This window comes from Nelusetta ayraudi, unplaced genomic scaffold (genome assembly GCF_046127955.1).
Source record: "Nelusetta ayraudi isolate G7.1 ecotype Tasmania unplaced genomic scaffold, CSIRO-AGI_Nayr_v1 ptg000135l, whole genome shotgun sequence".
Lineage (NCBI taxonomy): Eukaryota > Metazoa > Chordata > Actinopteri > Tetraodontiformes > Monacanthidae > Nelusetta > Nelusetta ayraudi.
Genome location: NW_027466185.1, coordinates 20,905,799 through 20,927,392, shown reverse-complemented (window position 1 = coordinate 20,927,392; position 21,594 = coordinate 20,905,799). Strand labels below are relative to the sequence as shown.

The following is a 21,594-nucleotide window of genomic DNA, read 5'->3' as shown; positions in this document are numbered from 1 at the left end:
GGAGGCGCGACTGAGGCAAAGACTTGTTAGCTTTATTTAACCTCTTGTACTCTCGTTTTGGTGGCTGCACAATTAATTCCGAATTCGAACGGCAAAGCGCCAGCTGGCAATGCCGAATAAAGAAGACTGAAAATACACGAGGCGCTAATTAAAGCCAGACCGAGGTCATTGACTTCTATGTAAAGAAGATCTTAGATTGCAGAGATATTGGTGGACATTTAATGAATGTAATTTCACAAGACCCCTTAACAAAAAAAAAAAGAAGAAAATGACCAGACTAGTCGGTGGCCTTTACACTTCACAAAGAAGTGGCTCCATGTTGTGCCCACAATGAGAAAATATTGCCAAAAAAAAAAAAAAATAGCAGTCACAGCATGCAAAGTGCAATTATGGCACGGAAAAAATACCACCGCAACTGTGTCAATTTTTATAATATGATGCTGTGTTTGGCCATTAGGTGTTTCAGGTTTTGCTAGTTATAAAGCAATTTTACCAACTGGCTCCACAAGCGGCAAAGAAATCCAACTGAGCCAACTGACGCAACCAGTCTTCATTTTTAATTGTCCCTCCCCTTTCTAAGTGTTGTCTATGGGCTTTATTGAAGACGGATGTGAAAGACATGAAAATGTAAAACAGTCCGTCTTGCTTGTCAGGTTATAGTCCTCCTACATTTAGTCGGACCTTCAAATAACATTTCCCAATTACAATCCGATCTGTGCTGCTTTCTCCGTCCAACAATTTTTTTTCTTACTTTTCCAGCAAATAATGTCTATTAAGGTAGAAGACACACAAATACACAGTTCTCAAAAACTACGAAATGCAAAAGTAGCCAAAACCTGTGAAATGTAGTACCGAACCTCCAGGAATAAACAAAACACAAAGAAAACACAACCGTATCATTAGAATTAACAAGTGGCACAACTAAACACCTAAATTCAATTCAGACTCATTTCACATGTTCTTTCCTTTATATTAATTCAAGTTTTATAATCAGTTGTAAATCACATTTCCTTATATCCTATCCCTGTGAATACCATTTCAAAAAAAGAAGGACACAGCAGTTGGTACGGGTGTTCGATTTTGAGCCCTAAATCCAGTGATTTCCCCACGAGGCCTCAGTTTGTGCCGTTTTCACCAAGACTGGGCAAGAAACACAAATCATCAACCCATTCAGCAGAAATGAGCGACGTGTACTCCCTGGTCAAAATTCTATCTATTTGCCACAGGGATTTTGCGAATGTTTCTCCTCCTGCCATGCAGCAACCAAGAGCAACCGCGGTTTCTCAATCTGCTGCGATGATTTGCGGCTGAGCGAGAGGTGCGCTTTAAAGTGGCTGGGATTTGCATCAGAATGGAGCGTGCAGAGCCGGGAGGCACGAACGGCGCAGGGAGAGGTTAGATCCACCGGCACGCGGATAAATGGGACGTGAGCAGTTTTTTCGGAGTGAACAGAGTGAGCAGTTCGGAGGGCAAAAGCGGAAGAAAAAAAAAAAAGGAAATCGACAAAACACTCGAGATGGTTAATCTACCGTTCATCCACAGAGTGTGGAAAAGGGATCCTGAAATGTGAAATGAAATTTAGCTCCTTTTTGTGTGTGTGTTTGACTGTGGCGGGGGAAGTGGGCGGAGAAAAGTATCGCGGCCAGTGAATGCCTTTTCGAAGAGCCTCATTAGATTAGGCAGCCGGGCTAAGTGCTTTCCATCACAGGCGGCTCCTTAAAAACTTCTCCTTTCTGGCCGAAGTCGCTCCGGCTCGAGTGACCAGGGAATGGAGTACTTACTGGAATAATTAGTGTGAAATACAAATGTGATGAGCCTCGAAAATGGACTTTTTACCCATAACGGGCCCACTAAAAGTGACGGAGTCGTCTTAGCTTAGTTATTTGCATGTTTGTTATTCAATGTCTGTTGTAAGCCGACTGGGAAATGGCCCACAGAAAACGTCGAGACGACTGGGCCCTCTTTTCAAAGACAACAGAAAGGTTGACCTTAACTTTCAGTCCATTTTAAAATGTGTAATCTGTTTTCACAGAAAATTCACAGCGAATTTAGTCAGTGCACAGCGGCACAGGACTTCCTTTAGCGGTAAATAAAAATGACAACAATATTTGACACATTACACAAAACCATTGTGAATAATTCAGAGTATTCTAAAAAAAAAAAATAATAATAATAATAATAATGATAATAATAATAATAAATAATAAAAAAAATGATACATGGAGAAGCCTCACTAATTTCGTTGTGTTTACCTGACATAATGACCATAAAACTATTCTATTCTATTCTAAATTGAAATCTGTTCACCGAAGGAGAATTTGGATGGAAAACTGCATGTCGGAATTTTTTTCAAGATGGATGTGAAAGATTCAGACTTCAAATTCAATCCAGCCGTGTTGCAAAGCTGTTTGCTGTCAGCCCAACAGAAACAAACTGACTAGGTCCTTACTGTAGCTTGGCTTACATGTTGAAGTATTTAACAAAAGTTCACCGCAATGTTGCTGAGCTCCCACTTTTCAAGTAAACCCTTTTGACACGTTGACAATGAATTTTATAGATTTAATTACCCACTGCAAAGCACAGAACAATTCGCGGCAAACAAGATAAATATATTTTCTCGATGTTGGAAAACTAAAGTTAGCCAGAAAAGAAACAAACATTACCCAAATTATAAAGGCTGCGCACATTAGGGTTGCTGTAATATTCCAGTGGTTTTAATACTGCGAGATGGGGCACTGCTGCCACGTCTGGAGCAATTACCGAAGCCTTGAAAAAATATGATATGCATAGCTGATATATTACTTTATCATAAAAGTGTATCTGAGGACATCATCCTTTAATTAGTTTCAGCAAAGGCAGGGTCTCGGCAAATGAGCTAATGGATTAGAAGAAGATACAATGAGCGCAGGCAATTCAATTAAATGGAACCCGTGATATTTTTTTTTATACTTATTAATACTTGGCTTCTCATATAATCTGCTTACTTATGATTATTTTTTTTTTTCAACATGAAATCCAATACATCCTCCAATTATTGTATTGAGTGTCATTTAAGATAAGTTTCCTAAAATTATTGTGTGTTTTCTCAGCTGGTCCATCAGTCTCAGTCATTCACATGATATTCTATTGGCGCGTCTCCCTGTGATAGAGTTGGGACTGGTTGTCTAACACGTGTGCGAACAACACATGGGTAGGGAGAGGAGACATCGTTGTGCGGTAAACTCATTTCATTGTCAAACTGAAGGAAAGGCTGCTAAGTGAGGGAAAAAATACCAGACTGGGTAAAGCTCCGCCAGGATGTCAGGGTCTGCTATTTGGAGAAGTTGGCAACAGATAATGACGGTGATCCTTGTGAACTGGCTGCAAGAAGTTGGCCGGCTGACCCAGCTCTGCTCCGTCCAACCATGTTCTGTACTTGGACACCGCAAACTGTCCTGTTTATAAGTGTGAACACCAGGCAACAGTTTTGAATTAAAAAAAAAAAAAAAATCCCTCAAATTCCACGGACTCCTCGTCTCAATGTGTAAATCATGAAATTTCTTATTTTAGCCCCCAGCTACATTACCACTGAGCAATTGTAACTTCACATTTAAGATTTACACTGTAAAAAAAATAATAATAATACAAATAGAAGGAATATAACGCAGCTATATGCATTTCACACCCATCTGCTCAGACATTGTTAGGTATGTCAGGTCGTGTCACTCACATACAGAGATTTTGGATGGCTTAACAAATCTGACAAACCAATTTCCCGAAAAGTTGTTTCGTGTTCGTATTAGTTAAATTAGCACAACACTGGTTGCATGTCAAAACTGAGGGAGGGAGCAATGAATTAGCAATGCAGACTAACATATGATCCAAGCTCGTGACCTGGTCCAAGTGCCTTAGCATCAGCTAACTGGCAAAAACTGCCAACTTATGTGAAAAAGCACAAATCCCAACCTCTTACATTGTGTGTTTACGGTGGTACTAAATATAGCTAAGCTAGCCAGTTTTTTGATCTAGCAAGCAGGCACTCTAGCTGGCTGGTTATAACTAGTTTTGACGTGCTAGCATGCACCGGTCATTTCCTGAAGTGTTTAATTTTTTCAACTAATAGCGCACATTCATTTCAAATTCACCGTCTACCGTGTTGTATACAATTTCGAATCATTAAATCTGTTTGGGCTTAATTCCTTCTTGTACCTGAAAGTCACTAGCTGCGTTTCCATTGCAGCTTTTCGCAAAATAAAAGCGATATTTCTAAAATTTCAACAAAGTACAATTGCGATTTGCAGGTATTTCCATTGAATGGCGTGCAACACGTATGCCGTCGCGGGACAAGATTTTACGAGAATTTTATTACCTTTCGCTTTAGTTTGTTTACCTTTGTTTGCTGTCAGATATTTGAGAGGTTTTTTGAAGTTCAGGTGTTTATATTGCCGTTTTTTTTTTTATTGTGATATGTAGATTTTGCGCAATTCTCGGGATAATGGAAACGCAACTACAGTCAGATGGTTGGATTCCAGTAAGGTCATTGCCCCTAATAACTGGCTCAGACACAGAGGACAACGGAGACACTTTTCTCTCCTTTTTTTGTATCCACCAGGTGGTTAATTGATGCCACAGTGGTCCTACTTTCAGCAGACAAGGGTGCAAAAAACATTGCAAGTCCCAAACCACACCTGTAGCCCTTCAGACTGAGATAATTGCCGACATGGATTCACACCGGCGTGTGGCAGCGGATGACATGTAATTAGAGACCAAACAGAAGTACGTACGCTCTCAGATTACTGCCGCTTTGTGCCCCACTGATTGATTTTCCATTTGAGGTCGGCGTGCACACACTTCAGGCTGGCCCCACAACTAGCGAGCCTTCCAGAGGAAGACACGTCTCTGACAGAGTGAGGCGCCGCGGGGCTCCCGTTGCTACTTTCTACGGTCCGTCGGTGTCACTCAAAGGGTGAATTAGCGCGATACAAAGAGGCACTCGAGCCCGATCTCCAGGGGCTCCCTCAAACCTCAGGGTCCAAAGGCTGACATGAAAAGGCTCGTGAGGAAGATATTGTGAGCTTTAATATGTGTTTTTCTCTCCGTCTGCGCTCGACTGCTCTCGGACTGTGGTAAAATGCGTAGTGAGCGGGAACAAAAAGCCCGAGGTGGAACGTTTCTCTTTCTGAAGGACGAAAGGCGAACGTAACAACAAGTGGGTGAGCTCTGCTCTCACTTTCAGGCCTAATTAAAGACGAAAGACTTGAGGGTACACATAGCAGCCACTTTCTTCCTCCTCCATTCTACCTGACAGGTTTGAGCTCCGGGATGTTAGGTGTTTTCTTGAAGCTTGCCACTGCCTTCTTTAATCATATTCCAATTAAATTGTGTATCACAGCTAAAGGAATTGCTAAACGTGATGAAAAGTGCACCTGCTTCCATTAAAAGGCATAAAATGAGTATACCGGAACCAATTTTTTTGGTTTCATGGGTAATTGGGAAAAGCTGTTATTTGGCCAACGGAGCTGCTTAATAACACAATGTTGCCCATAAAGTTGGAATTAAATGTTGGACCTTGTCTTTTATAGTGCCAAAGACATGTTATGCATTCATTTTGCCTCAGAAAGTAGGACACATAATGATTGCATGTGGTCCAAAAAGATTGTCGATAGGAGAGGATCGTGACCAAGAACAAAATTATTCTTACTTGAAAGGCAGCAGAGCATTTAACAAGCATACTTCCCCTGGACTGGCGCGTCTTTGACATGATTAAACCTACTGTACGTTTTTGTGAGTTTGGTCACATGACAGAAAGGAAGTCAAAATAAAAGAAAGATTTGAAGTGGGTTTAGAGTTAGAATATTTGCATTTAGAGTTAGAATATTTTTCGATGAATGTCTCATTAATCAACTTTAACTGAGATAATAAGGGACAAATGTATATATCACGTTGTACTAAGAAGGCTGAAAACTCAATGCATTTTTTTTTTAGCTAGGCCTTGATGGTATTTATATTTACTGTATTAAATTCGAGGCTACATCTGCAAAGACTTTTGTCTTCCAATTATAACATCAAAGGTCCATCTCACAACAGTTCTAAAGTTGGTAAAAAATAAGCTGTTGTATTGGGTAATTTTTTCTAAATCTCCAGAAAAAAATTAACATTGTGAATAATGCAAGGCATGCAGTCAGGGCTCCCTGTTTTTGTTTACCGGTCATCTGCCCTACATGTGGATGGGGTAAACAAAAAATGTGCGGATTAGAACTTCATGGGTAAAATTTGCATATTTATCTCGCTGCATGAAAAAAAAAAAAAAAAAAAACTAATGAGCTTACTTCAAATTCATTTGTTCTCAATTTAAATGCATCCTTTTGGAGGCAACCGGCTGCATGGGGGAGAAAAACCGGGAGGTTTTTGTGTACCGAACTGAAGCCCGAACACCAACCCAGACGTTCAAATGTGTTTGAATATGAATGCGTTGCCCCCGCCCCCGTTTTTTTTTTTTGTGATTGCAACCGTCAGTCATCGCACGCATTCTGTTGAGCAAACCGTCGCGTTTCCATAATTGGGACGTATGCCGCTGAAACAGCGAGGGGCAACGCAGTAATCTGGCGTCGAAGTGAACGAGGAGGAGGCCTCGGTGTCCCCGAGCCGCCTTCTCTGTTTCTGTCACGATGATTTACAATAAAGCCCTGGAAGAGTCCGCATGTGGGCTGCAGCATCAACACACTCTGAATTCTACTGTAGTCGCTGGAGCACATTCGCATCCCCTAGGCTGCTGAAGAGAAGAAAAAAAAAAAAATAGATGTACACAACAGAATAAATTCCGAGTCCCTTCTGTTAGCACTGACGAGCGTTATATAATGCGGTAACTAGTGTTCGTCGTGAAAAACAGCTCGTAGTGTGATGATTTGTCCTGCCGTGAGAGACCAGCGCGCTCTTCCAAAATATTTGATTACACAGTGCAGAATTTGCTACAGTTTCACAAAAAGAAATCCCCTTTTAAAACCTCTTTGTCGGGGTTGATAAGGGCACCCGTGGGGCTTACGACCCCGGCTGGAAATCTGTCCAGCTGCCCGAAACATCACTAATCCATCTTGAAAAGCTGCAGTCTGTAGCACTTTCGACCCGTTTTTTCATGCTGTCGTTGAACGACTTGATTGCATTATTTTCGGAGTGACAAAAGCTGGAAGCAAAAGAAATTCCATGAAAAAAACGTTGGGACAATGAGGAAAAAGGAACTCAAACCTCGGATTAGCGTCGGTGCTACAGCCGCGGCTGTTTTCGTCTCAAATGGAATTTCTGTGTTAAAAAAAGTGTTTTTCCCCCGCGAGCTTCTTAAGAGTTCTGAACCCATGGTGCGGTGCGGCTCACCATAAAGCTAATTGCGTTCATTTGCCCCGACCTAGGGCCGTGAGCTGTCATAAGCTGTACGAATGGGAGTTCAAAATTTGAATGGTATCACACTGCGCGATACGCAAAAAGGTCCGTGTTCTAACTTTCTATTTGTGTGTTTCATTTTTTAAAAATCCTAAGCTTTTAAAAAGAGACTCAGAAAGAGCATCTTGTTCTTGTACCTGCGCTTAAATGACCTATGCCTTAGCGTTAAGCTCTTATGGGCTAGATTTTGTGTTGTACAAGGTTTGTTTTTATGAGGTCGCCAGAGTATCAACCTACTCTCTCTATCTTGCTACTAAACTCGAGGTTACAGTGCATTATCATCGCCACCCTGCATCAGTTCCCTGTGCCGTGTTCTGTCTTATTTTATGTTCTGTGTAACGTGGATGAGTGCGACTGTATGGACGTGAACAGGTCGTATTTAAGAAAGAGCCTTCAGTCTAAATGTGATTTTACTAATTGAAATAAAAGGTAAACAGGCCTCTAATTTCCTATCAATTGCCTGTTATTGCGTAAATAGAACGACTCTAAGCTTTACTCAAGAAAGAACCGAACATGGAACCATTTACGCCATTTGTATTTCGCCTCGAAGCTCTATACGGCCGAGAGAATCAGTCAAACTCACCCTCTCCTCCTCCTCTCGGAGGTCCGGCATCGTGCTCACGCACAGCGTCACGGCGGTGATGGCCACAAACAGCACCGACAAGCAGGCGAAGATCTTCCCCGGCAGTCCCGAGTGCGGGTTCTCCACCATGTCCCTCAGCCTCTTCATGCAGCCGCCGGCGGTGGCCGCGTCCTCCAGCGCGCCCTCCGACGGCTGCAGGCTCTCCTCGCACGACGGCGGCGGCGAGGCCGTCCCGCCGTCCTCCTCGTCCAGCCTCTGCTGCTCCTTGTACTCCTCCTGCCTCAACCGCAGCTTGCGGAGGCAGCACCATTCCAGGTGGTTCTCCTCCACCCCCCAGTAGAGCAGCTCCTCCTGGAAGGAGAGCGCGCACATCTCGCGCAGCAGCCGCAGCTTGCCCGCCGCCAGGAAGGTGACGATGGTGCGGAAGGCCAGCGGGCTCCGGTCGAAGAAGTACTCGTTGCGGCTGCCGTCGTAGTCGTCGCACACGTCCATGATCTCGGCCTCGTTGCTGCAGCCGCGCAGCTTGCCCAGCCGCGTCATCGGGAACTCGTCCAGCGTGGACCAGGGGATGCGGTACTTGATGCCCCCCACGTTGATGATGGCAGCGCCGTCGGCCAGCCCCACTTCGTCCCCATCTTGCTGGCGGGCCGGGGGCTGCCGCAGAAGCTGGGCTCGCTTGTAGAACACGCCCTTCTTGGAGGAGACCTCCTGCGGGTTCTCCACGCGGTTGAAGCGGAAGGTGGTAAACTGGTGCTCGGTGCTGCCGGCCAGAAAGGCCACCTCCTGGTACATCGCTGCCAATCAGCCCGGCACAGTTGCGATGTGAGAGGGGGGGGAGGGGACTTCACGGGTGACGTGAGGTGGCTGGGAGTTTGTCACCCATCTAGCAGAACAGTGGGTGTCTGTCGAAGAAAGACAAAGTTCATAATTACTCCAAAGGCGTGCAGGCATACAATGGCTATGCAGTCAGGGTTGTGGTGCCACAAGTTGCACCTTGAAGGGTCCAAGAGTAATTGTCTCTATCTTTATCGTTCGGGAACTGTGGTCAGCCATTCCTATCGTCTTCAGACATAAGGCAGGGTGACATTCCTTCCCACTGTTGGTGAAAACTTTTGTGACTTTTAATCAAAGCTCTGCCAGCCTGCTGTGCGCTTAAGGTTTTCTTCGTTCATGTCAAGAGAGATGTCTCAAATACAGAGTTTGTCAGTGAAAGGGAAAAAGGTTGTTTTTCCTCTGCAAACTGTGTTGTTGGTTGTTGCGACGCTGCACTATCTCATACCTCTACGTCCTTCTGATTAAAAGTATAAAACTCTTCCATGCCGGGAAACGTGTTAAAGTGATCCACGCGCCTAACGTCAAGGTCTCTAAGTGCCTTGTGAAAACAACATAGAAGTCAAATTGGCACGACGAGACCCGCAGCCCAAGGCAGTCACCGTGTCTGAAACTTTCCCGATGTCTAATTGCGACGGAGGCTCCGAGGAAGGCAGCAAGATGTCAAGCTGCAGAAATTAATAATGTTGTCGTGTTTCCTGCATCACTGGCCTCTGAAATGAGGCCGTGGAGAGCAGTGGGTAACAAACTGTGAGAAATCAATTCTGTAATGTCGAGCTAAACGCAGCACAAGTGAGATATGAAATCGTGTAGAGGAATAAACTTGCCATATTAATGTTTAACAGGTGAAATGGGCCTTTATTTTTATATATATATATATATATATATATATATATATATATATATATATATATATATATACATATATATATCTTAATGCTATAAAAACTCACTACAAATTCTCCCTAGCGAGGTAAACACTCCATATTCCGGGGTAAAGAAGGATAGATTTCCTCTAAAAGATCAGAATCTGAAACTACTAAGCAAATTGTCCGGCATTTACATTACGGAAAAGAAAGCGAGTGACATTTTCTGTGCAATTTGAGTGGTTTGGCTATTGGCGAAACCGCTGACAGTCCAACAACAACATCAAATAAAACAAAGAACTCTCAATGATACTGGCAGACAGCTGAAAGAGGAGAAGGGAGAGACTTCAAAGGAAAATGTGGATGTACTTAGACGGCAGCATCAAAGAATAGCGTCTGAGAAATAAGAAGCAGGGTAAAGCAACTGATTTTACTGCGTGCATGTAATTATTGCCTTTGTCACTCGTGGACAACAACTGATGATACTGAAGTGTTTCATGTTTTTCACAAATCAGGAGGAGGAACCCGACAGACAAGGAAGAATGTCCCAACAACGTTTCATGAGTCAGGCTGAACATTAGTTGGCTAACGGTAGAGCAGCTTTGGGTGCTTGCGTCGATCAGCGCGAATTTGCAATCACAAAGTCCGGGATAAAGAGGCCATTGACTTTTTAAGCTACACCACCAGGTTGAGCGGCCCTTTTTAATCATCAGGATGCATTACAATAACATCCACGATGTTTTTGAGGGGCACTTCAGGTATATCAAAGATTTATGAATCAATCACGACTCCAGCCAACGTGCGTTGTGTTTGTTGGTTTACACGTTTGCTGTTTCTGTAAAGGTACTTGTAAAGTGCCTGAAATCAGAGATTTTGATCGCAGAGAATTTGAGCCCAACTCAACCATTCGGTCACCACGATCACACTGGAGCTGCCGAACACATCACATAAGTCTGGCGATAATATAGCAAACTACACAGACCACACTCTGGGTGCAATTGCACAAAAGACATCAGTTATGTTAATTTTATTTTAATTCGTTTGAGTAAGTTAGTTAAATAAGGCTGATTTTTATTAATGTTTCAGCAGAACTGTGTCCAGGTGCTGCTCACGTGCCTGCCAGCTCACCGCAACAATTTTTATTCCTCTTTATTAAATTTTATGAATGCATCTCCAGGCAATATCTTTTCAATACGGCCACCGTGAGAAGAAGTCTCTGGCTTGTGCAACTCAAAATATGTATATTTATTCTTACAATCCTGATAAAAATAACTACTGAGAATATAACTGATTGCATATGTCATAAATAAAATAATACTTTTTTGAAATCTAGGATGTGTTCCTAAAAGGAAATTAACTTTAATATAAACTGAACTCAATGGCTGATAAAAAAGAAAAGAAAAAAAAAAAGTGATCACAGCTTTCCAAGCTGAGTTTGTTTCATGTTTTATTCATTGTGTACATCTGGATACACAATCCGGAGAAAACGAGCTACAAATATAGCAACAGGGCCTTGCAGACAGAGAGAATGTTCTGGACCTGAGGCAGCGGAGGCCGACCACATCGCTACAGATCATAAATGACGGATTAGGAACGGGATTCCTCCGGCTCCGCTCGGAGTTCGCTCCTCAATTGCGAGGTCAGTCATTTCGAGACGCCGCACCCAGAGGTGGCTGCGGGATCACGCAGAGGAAAGGCTTAGTGGCGTTTTTCAGGATAATTACGACGCTGTGCATATTTGCCGCCATATTTGACTTGTTCATTCTGCTGTGAGCTCAGATGAATATGGCTTCATTGAAGAGGCAGTAATTCAGATCTCCCAACTCATAAATACAAAGCACAGGTTCAACAGTGATACTGAGGAGATGCTTTGCACAGAAGCTTCATATTGCAATGGCCGTGAAATTGCCATGTGCTTCCAATAACATTGTGATAGTGACAGGCAAGCAGTAGCACGATTCATGATTCCTCACCTCAATTTGCTGCCTCGTCCCTGTTACCGCTACCTAGCTAACTGCAAAGAAGAACCCAGACACCTTGTCACTATTGGGCGAAGGCTATTATAACTTCAGTAAATTTGGAGGAACTATCCACTCAATAACTGTATTCAGCCTGTTAGCAAAGTAACAGCGCCGTTTTGTTTTTTTTTGCTTTACTTTCCCTTCTGCTATGGGGGGGGGCTGAGCTGTGAACGAACAAGCCACTCTTTGCTCGCAGTAGCCTTGCCCCACTCACAAAGCGAATGAATCACTCGCTGGAGGAAAAAATAAACACTTCTCCTTTGATCATTTGTGATCTCTCAATCTTTACACACAATAAAATTAATAATTTCACCGTGTCAAATCAACTGTGTTTGCGGAGTGGGAGGAGTTTGTGTGGTTTTACACACATTGTGGGTGACTGACTTGCTCAAATGACCCAATTCTGTTTGGTGGGTGAGTCACGTTGATGTGACGGTAAAAGGACTTCTTGTCACTACAGGTGTCCTCTAACTTCTGAATTCTTGTGTAGCCGCCTTGAAAGGTTTTTAGAAGAGATGTGAGGCTGACAAGCCAATACGTGCCCTTTCACTGCTCCTCTCTTACCAAAAAGAGGCAACTATGAGCTTGTAAATATTTTACTGCTTAAGACACTATCGAGGATGTGGTAGATTTTGCAAGTTTATCCGAACTGGATGGGTTTTTCACATTTAAAGAGGACCGAAACACCACCACGAAAGGTTGCTTCTCAAATTTCCGTCAGCTTTCGGCTTAACTACGACTTTGTCGACTTTGGGTGATCAGCTGTCTTCCTGGGTGGTCTTGGCATCATTCACCACTTCAAGTCTAGAACCCCAGGGGGCATTTTGTCCACTACTGCTTAGCCAAACAGGGGCTTCGACCTCCAAAAATCATGGAGTCCAACCTTCTTCTGCCAAGTCACATTTACTTCCTGCTCCGGCACAATCCCCGTGTTCACCCGTCTCCCTTGATTGAACTCAATTTCATGAGTTGTTGTAGAGCCTGGTGGAAAAGGCTTCACCAGACTTCATTTTTCTTTCAGAGCAGAGTTGATTAGTTCACGACAAGCAAGGGAACAAAGTGTTGCCAAACATGCGTATTGTTCCTTTGAATACTCAGCGTGTGCTAAATGGTCCCGGTAGACTTTTTTCTACGGTAGCTCTGCTGGTTCCCTTTGTCCAAAAGCCCACAACTCATCAGTCATGACTCACACTCTTGAGTGTCGTTGTGCACACTTTGTATTGAACTAAGCTCAAAAAAATGATCAAATTGAAAGGTGTGAAAGACTGGTTGCATGTCTTGTATATTTGTTTGCCCTCACGTTACCCAGACGTGACGGTCCCTGAGTGAACGTTACTTCAGGTTCACATGAGTGACTGAAAATGGAAACAATGCGAACCGCTTCCCTTTGTCACCGACGGCTGTGATTCACTGCAGCTCCGTCTGCGAGTTCAGATGCCTCTTTACGAGCAGACAGCGTGACTGAGTGACGGATGACTTCCCTCATTCTCACCTCTTAACCTGTAACTCTGCCTCCTCTCATAAAATCCTGGATTTTTTTTTTAATATATATATATATATATATTATTAACAGTTATTTCTCACACTGTCTGCTTCCTTCCTGCAGTTTGTCCGCAGCCAACCCTGCCTCGCTCAGACATAGCAGCGGCGGCGCTTTAATGTGCCGAACGCCTCCGCATCAGTGACGTGGCAGAGATATATCCGTGAAGTCGGCGCAACACAACAAAGCCCACATGGCAACAAGCGCTCGGCGATGATGCTGTGGAGTGACTGGCGGTTTCGCGTACAAGTAGGTCAAACAGCAAACTTGAGCGTGGCATTCGCTCTGATAGCCAAGCTCTTGTTTGTTTATTTATCTTTTTGAGTGGGCCAACCAGATTTCTGGAGACAGTTGCAAACAAGCGAGATGATTCCTATTTGTATTTATAGCAAATCCCAGCCTGTAGTTTTCACCTCTGTACCATTGAGGGACTCTGATTGGCTGATACAACAACAGTACAAACAAATGCGTCAGCAGCAGGTCAACAGATACGATGAAAGACTTAAAGGGGTCCTGCTATGAAAAAATGACTTTTTCAGCTCTTCAATGTGTCTTTTTTGTGATTGGCATACCAAGTTACGAAAAATGACAACTTGCACATTTCTAGATGGGTTGGCTTTTTCCGTGTTACTGCACTGAAATGAGCCGTTCAGATTTTGCTCAACTTCTTACATCACAAGTCGAGCTGAGTAACTCCACAGACTTTTGTTTTTAATGTGGGTGAAGATTCACCCTTTGAGAGCTACTAGCCGTCTTCCCCAGTGAGCGGCTAGCCAATCACAAGGGCTGTTCCATGGCGGAGCAGGTGGGGGAGGCGGGGGAAGAGAGCCAGAACAGCCTCTTCAAGTTAAGAGAAACACCTGTTTTGTGAGGCATGAACAGCTCAAACAAGGAGTTTTTTCGGACCAAACGAACCTTGTTTATTGCTGGACCCCCAACATTATTTCTTTTTTTTTTGATCTGAAAATGGCCACAATGGCGCACTTTAAATAAAAAAGGTATTTTTTTCAACCCGTCACCCTAAAGAGCTCAAAGTAAACACTCTATTCAATGTGAATAATTAATGCAGGTTTTGGGTTATTCTCGTAACTCCTCTAAATGTCTGGTAGTAAGTACGGCGCTCACGTACGTTATGTATTACGTTGTCTTCCTGTTATGCTGATTCTGTTCATTGAAGGAGTGTGTCAGTGTCACAACTATATCTGTACATGAATAAGAAGAAAATGCATTTATACATCCTTAAGATGGGAATTCATGACATTCCAGCAGTAAAGGTCTGACAATTGCACTGTCTAATCCGCTTTCCTCCAAAAGAGCCAAAAGGCGTTTTCCTCTCTCGTTCCTGTCCTAGCAGAGGTCGGTTTCAACCTTAAGTTTGAGAAGCTTACACCAAACGTGTAAAAAAATATATATATATATATATATATATATATATATATATATATATATATATATATGTATATATAGATATATATATATATAGATATATATATATATATTTGAATATTTCTTAATCTTTGTTTGCCTTGCGAGTGGCGGAGGGTTAGAGATTCCTTTGCGAGATATCTCTGAGACGAATGGCTCGCGGCCCTTTCCCCTTCCTTTTAGCAAATAATTCCCAGAGATGACGGACCCCAGCGTTGTTCCTTTTGCCACCTGTTGCTCATGCAAATACAATTTGCACGCCTCTTTGCATAAACCCACAGCCCATTCATCTTCGATACATCTGCCTTCCCACATCCACTCCGTCCTCGTCATCCTAAACGGATTGAAGCGGCCTTCTATTTTGGGATGCGGGTGTCTTAAATGACACCCAACAATCATTTGATCAGCTGTTACTCACGACTGATTGGTGCATCCTCGTGCTTCTTTTTTTTTCTTTTCTAGGGCATGGCAGTCAGAAAATGCGCGAGAATGATTATGACTCTTGCTCGCAAGAGCAGTTGCGGCAATCAGCAAGAGGAATAAAATGATTGGATAATCTTTAATGACACAAAAAAATGGCTCTCTTGAACTGCAATAATCACACAGAGAGCACTTCTGACAACTTAATCACGCATGCAGCGGCCGAGGAACAAGAGCTGGATGGCACATTTTAGATTCGGAGTGCCGGAGTTTAATGAGTTTGTTGACCAACCCGAGTTTGTCTGGTGCTTTTGTATTGATTTCATGGAAATGTGCTGGATGAAATGACAAAATAGGTTGGCATGTTTTGCTAAACGGCCATGCATACATTTAGGAAATGTGGCGGTGCTTTTGATGTACATTATGAAAAGTGCTATGTTCGTACTCAATTACACACTTGTACGATTGGTAGAAGTGCATTTGGGCAGAATACTTTATTTTATTTTATTTTTTTTAAATATTCCTTCTTTCTTGAGACATTTTTAACGTTTGAAGTGGTTAGCATCCTTTTAATGCTAATCTTCAGCACAGGCTCAGTAATTGTAACGTATATGCATTAAATAGGGAGTTCACCAAAATTGGGATTTCACCTATTCTCTACTCACGCATTGGAGGCCCTGGTAGCATTTTATGTAACTCTACGGAGCTGAAACAGCGGAAGCTTATTTTGTCCATTTACTTAAAAAACAAAAATAAAACATGAGATAAAAAAAAAACATACAACATGTCCAGGCTGCTTACTTGGTGTCATTGTAGTACTTGGGTAGCTCTGCAGTCCAAATAGCCTCAAAACGGCGACACTTTCGTCTTCTTTTTTTTATACAAAACATCCTCTGTGTCCTCCTAGACGGGATAATTATTCACGCCAGCTCTCGCAAGCACAACAAGTTTCTCTTTTGCGAGTAAACAAACCCGCCATGCTCGTCGCGAGATCTGACAAGGATGCGGCTCGAGACCAAAGTGACATTTTGGTCGAAAGCATGCTGTTGACTATCGTTTTTCCAGACAAATTGGAGCTGCCGAGTGAGTCGGCTGGCTTCAGGATCCTTCCCCCTGAATGAGATAAACCCACAAGACTCCATGAAAGCCTGAAAGCAAAGCTTTAAGGAGGGTCTCTTTTTTTTCTTATATTTTTTTTTTACAAAAAAGCTAAAATATATATCCTGTCAATTATTAATTTTCCCAAAAATATTTTTCACAATTTCTTTGCCAACCGGAGCCAACCAGTCCTGTGTGAAACAATCAGTGACCCACCCCCCACCCCCAATATTGACGGGTACCGTAAATCCTCATATCTTACTAACAGGGGAGTCAACGGAGCGCCTGAGCAGTTTGCATTAGTCAGCTTCAGGGAGCGAAACTGCCCCTTTGCCCCCCGTTCACCTTTAGCACGAGCTCACCCGCCGGTCACAGAATATCTGCCGCGTCAGATCTTGGCGCACCGGATGAATATCAAGAAAAAGGTTGCTGGTAGAGTCCCTTGATTAGAAAAACAAAGTCTCGCTCTCCCTCCCTCCCTCTGGGGAGGCTGAAGCGTCGGTGCCAATCAGCGGAATCAAAGGGCCAGATTTAACAATGTGTGTAGGGGGAATGGGGGGAGTCGGGGGTGAACACGGGCTGAACAAATTGCTGTTAAGTGGCACACTTGACGGAAAACCAGGGGGAAAGCGGAGTGTGTAATGTTGGAGATCAGAGTTCACAGCAGGAAGGAGGGATGTAATTAGCGCGCGTAGCATCTCCTTTTGTCTACTTTTTCTCTACTACTCATTGCTTTTTGTCTTTGCGAGGTCAAAACATCGAGTGCCTGCCTGTCAAGCACTTTCCTTACAGCGGATGGGCCAGTGTTTCCAAATCCCCACTCACACAGAAAAGTAGTGACTGGCTGTCCCAAAAGTCGCTCAATGACATAATCGCATCATCTGCACAATTGGACATGCGTGTGTAATTGCAATGGACGTTGTGGGGCTGTGTGAGAGAGGAATAACGTTGTGAGAGAGGCAAACAAATATGTCTATCGTGTTTAGAACTTTGTTTTGCATGTTTTCCCTTTGTCTGCGTGGGTTCTCTCCAGGTTCTCCGGCTTCCTCCCGCAGTCCAAAATCATGCATGTGAGGCAAATTGCAAACTCTACATTGACCGAAGGTGTGTGTGTGTGTGTGTGTGTGTGTGTGTGAGGGTGGAGGGTTGTCTTTCTATGTGGCCATGCAATGAACTAACCCTGCCTCTGCCCCCCTGACAGTGAGGGTAGGCTCCAACAGACCCCTGCAACCTCGAGTGAAGAAGGAAGTGGGTATAGAAGATGGATGGATGGATGTTTAGAACTACAAACTAACTTCAAACTGAGAGAAGAGACGCTGGCTGGAGTTCTTATTTTATCTTAAATTTGCGAGCAAGCAAGAAAAACGATAGGCGGTTTCACATCTCAGTCGGCGAAAGTCTCCGAGAGCACCGCGAAAAGTCGCTAGATTTGTCGCCAGTCGCTTTTCCGACAGAAAAGGTGTCTGAATACTCACTAAATATAGCAACAAAGTGAGAGCAGAGGCTTGGGTGAGGGGGGGAACCTAAGGGCTGTGAACGTGCTGAGATCAGCTACCTGTCGTCATCAGTCTCTCCTATTTTGGCCTCAAGCGCCCGGCAGGTGCTTCTTGTCCTCTCTGGTCACATGACATGAAACGCATAAACAGGTTAACGTGGCTGGTAATGCTACGGGGAGCGACACCCTCAAAGCTTCTTGTACACGCAAAGTGTCGCCCGTCCATCCATCCATTTTCAATACCCACTCAATCCTTAACTCAGGGTCACGGGGGGGGTGGAGTGCTGGAGCCTCTTCCAGCTGTCATTGGGCGAAGTCAGGGTGACACCCTGGACAAGTCGCCAGTTCACCGCAGGGCCACATAGAGACAAACAAGCATTCGCACTCACATTCACACGTACAGACAATTTAGGGTTTCAAATTCACCTCACATGCATGCTGTGGGAGGAATCCGGAGAACCAGCAGGAGAGAAAGCACACAGACACAGTGAGAACATGCAAACTCCACACAGCAAGAAGGCTGCTGAGGATTGAACCCTCAGCCTTCTTGCTTATTTTCAGCGTCGCCCGCAAATCTTGGACCTTTACTCAAAATGTTGTCCGTCAGATGCAATGAAAATCGGATCAAATGTGAAGGAGGGTGTGTGTGTGTGTGTGTGTGTGTGTGTGTGTTGGGGGGCGGGCATGACGGGAAACTCATTTCATTTCCCCTACGAGCTCGGACTGAGAGCCACTCTGATACCACCGGTGGGAGATATCTCCGGTGCACTACAGGAAGCGTCAAAGTGTGAATGAAGCACCGTCAGGACGTTTCCTATCAGCGCGAGGGGCCATTTGGGGCGCTCCAATCACAAAGAGTGTGAACGTGCCGAGCGGGGCGATTCTTCCCAAAACAAAAGAGCCTTTGAGGGTCCTTTAAGAACAAGAACAACAAGACGTGCGGGGAAGTTAGTTTGTCTGGTTGCGTAAAACAGATAAAGCAGGTAGAAACTGGAAGCGGGTGTCTTGGCTGGCTTGTGTATATTTTTCCCTGTCAGTTTGCAACAGCAAACGAGACGAAGCAGGCGACTCAGTTCTGGTCCCGCGCGCAGAGACTCACCCAGTCCGGTGCGCAGCTCGCGTCCCTCCACTGCGGCTCGCGGGCTGCTCGGCGCTCCTCGGCACGCAGCGTCTCTCCAACTTTGGCACGCGGACGCCCCGGGACATGTTTGGGCGCGTTTCAGTCGTTCACGCACGCTATTTTTATTTTATTTTAAAAATTATTTTTATTTTATTTTATTGGTCACGTTGAGAGGCGCTCGCGTGCAGTTTCTGTGTTTCTTAGAAGGGGAAAAAGAAGCAAAACTCTAAATAAATAAATAAATAAATAAATATTAAATCGCGTGGAAACGTTCCGGAAAACGGTCCTCTGCTCCGCGGCGGCAGCGGTCGAGAAAGGCGCGTGACTCCTCCAGGGCTCCGCGAGACTCTTCTTCTCTCCATCGGAGGCGGACGTGGCGGCTGTTGCGGAGCGCGCGCGCGTGTGTGCGCGACACAGCAGGTGGAAGTCTCGCGCCGCCTCTCGCGTGTGCGTCTTCTTTGCAGGTGCGTATTGGAGCTGCTGCGCGCGCTCCGCCGGTTCAGAGGGGTGTCAGCCTCGCGGCGGTGGGAGGGCGGATGGGGGGGGAGGGGGTGTAGTTTGTCATGCGCGCTTTCTCACTTTTATGGGACGCGCGCGGACTGCGTGGTGTTTTGCCTCGTGATCCACCGCTCGGAATGACAGTCGTGCCGTTTTTATTCCGGTTTTTCATTTATGTTCTTGAATGTCACTTACACCTCTTTGCAAATAAGGGACTAAATTGAAGGGATTGCTTTAAAAATAAAATAAATAAAAATAAAAAATAAAATAAAATCCTCCCTCGCTGGATGCAAATGTAAAATGTAGTGGAATATCATTGCTCACGTTGTTCCTCATGTTTTCTATGTCTCTTTTGAAATCTCCATGTCCTCCTCTGTGCACTCGGACTTGAACAATGGCCACAGTGCGAGTCTGTTTGTGCGAGTTTTGGCCCAGCAAGTGTCAAAACTGTTTCTTCCATGGGAAGAGGTGCTAAATCAGGTATGGGCAAACTACAGTCCGGGGGCCATATGCGGCCCGTTAAGCTTTTTAATCCGGCCCGCCCAAACTTGAAGAAATTATATGAATAGTAAATAAGTCATAAAAATATGACAACTATTTTTTTCAGTGTTTAAGAGTCATTTCAATAAAGAGCTAAATACCGTGGGGCTTCCAAGACATGTTTTGTTTTGATGCTTTTGTTCATCTTTTTAAAACACTGCAGGCTACTGCAGGTTGCAGGTATGGTTGAAATACTGTTTCCTTTACCAACTACAATATTAAGAGCAATCAATCAATGCAAATGAAGAATTGCATTGAATTTATTTTTGTTCATTTTCCTCAGCAGGGAAGAAAATCTCCAGTAACGCACTGCAATGTCTTGGCCATTCTGACTCGTTTACTCTCAGTTTATTCCAAAGATAGATGCATAGATAGATAGATAGAGTAAAGCCCATAGAAATAGAATAATCAGACACTCCCATCACAGTAGGTGTGTCTTCGGCAGTCTCGCTGCCTCCGGCTCCTCTTTCGTTACAGCCGGATCTGTCAACACTGTGTCAGCTCGACTGTCTGCGTTCAAAATGTGAGTCGGCAGAGAGACAATAATTGCAGGAGTCTGATTGACGACGCCGCACTGGTTGATGGCAGCCGAGGCGCTCGTTTGCAGGGTATCTGCTTCGCTAAATGCCCGTTAACAGCACCGGGTGAAAGCTGCGAGGTGCGGTTGACAGAAAAAGAGGAAAAAAAAACTGACAACTGCCAGATTTTAAATAGGGGCTGTGTTTTTTTTTTGTCACACATTCAAATAGAACGCAGGACGGATGAGCATTGCTTTTGCGCGAGATTTTTTTATCCTGCAGAAAGGAGCAGCGATAGTGATGGCGAGGTGTCCTTGAGTGCAGTGTAGTTTGGAAAATGACTGTGAGTTTGACCCCTGACTGTGAGAAGTCAAACCTGCGTGAACAATGTGAAGCAGTGGCAGTGGGGTACGGCAAAAAGTGTCTATTTCCAGCGGATCAGTGCAAAACTGGTCATTTATTCTAGGAAAAGTAACTGGAAACTAAAGCAGAATACAGAAAATCAACATAAAGGAGAAATATGATGCTTTCACTCGTGGCAGCGGAGACCCCTCGCCAGGTGAAAAGTCCAGTCCAACTTCCTTCTGCTTGTTTTGGCAGCGCTATTAGACGTGTTCCCACACTCCCAATAATGAAACAGTAAACCAAGCCTTTATTCACTGCTCTCATTTTACGAGTTTTGAACGCGGCACGGAGATGGCTCGTCCGCTCGCCTTCCACGTTTTTCTTTAAACAGACCCTTTCAAATCTTTTTCTGTGGGCTCTTGTGCAGACGGATTGCGTGAAGTACTGTAAATCCGTTCAACACATCAAACATTCCCGGCAGAGGAAATGAGGCCAGGAGAATCGGTCACATCCATAAATCTGGCGATTGTTCCCTTTCAATGCCTTTTTATTTGGTTTTAATATTCTCTTTGTATTTATCCTATTTCCATTACTGGCTCCACAACTGATCTGAACACGTCATACCTTTGACTTGTCATCCAAGCACACTGGAAACTCTTTATTCAAATTCAGGATTAACAACCACCCAGAAGCACCTGATCAATAGCAGCGTTTGTAGAATCATTTACTGTCAGATTTGAGGCCAGGCTTTTGAAACTAGGCCAGGTATGGCCAACCACTATCCTTTGTACACCCATCCAAATCTTACACATTCCTCATAATCTTCCATATATGTGGGCGGCTTCAAAGGAGTAAAATTAGCCAAAAAAAAAAAAAAAGAC

The 21,594-nt window shown here is 44.1% G+C and overlaps 2 protein-coding genes across 2 annotated transcripts in view; one reads left to right on the top strand and one right to left on the bottom strand.

Moving 5' to 3' along the window:
• slc66a2 (solute carrier family 66 member 2) overlaps window positions 1-13,503 on the top strand; it is a 56,710-nt gene extending 43,207 nt beyond the window's left edge. The window contains exon 5 of the mRNA XM_076051454.1: window positions 13,321-13,503. Within this exon, the coding sequence (XP_075907569.1) occupies window positions 13,321-13,399 (79 nt within the window). The 3' untranslated portion in view covers window positions 13,400-13,503. The remainder of the gene's footprint in view (window positions 1-13,320) is intronic.
• kcng2 (potassium voltage-gated channel, subfamily G, member 2) overlaps window positions 1-19,329 on the bottom strand; it is a 30,054-nt gene extending 10,725 nt beyond the window's left edge. The window contains exons 1-2 of the mRNA XM_076051449.1: window positions 18,792-19,329; window positions 7,997-8,898 (exon numbers count right to left, since the gene is read on the bottom strand). Coding sequence (XP_075907564.1) covers window positions 7,997-8,788 — 792 coding nt within the window. The 5' untranslated portion in view covers window positions 8,789-8,898; window positions 18,792-19,329. The remainder of the gene's footprint in view (window positions 1-7,996; window positions 8,899-18,791) is intronic.
• Window positions 19,330-21,594: the final 2,265 nt, after the last annotated feature.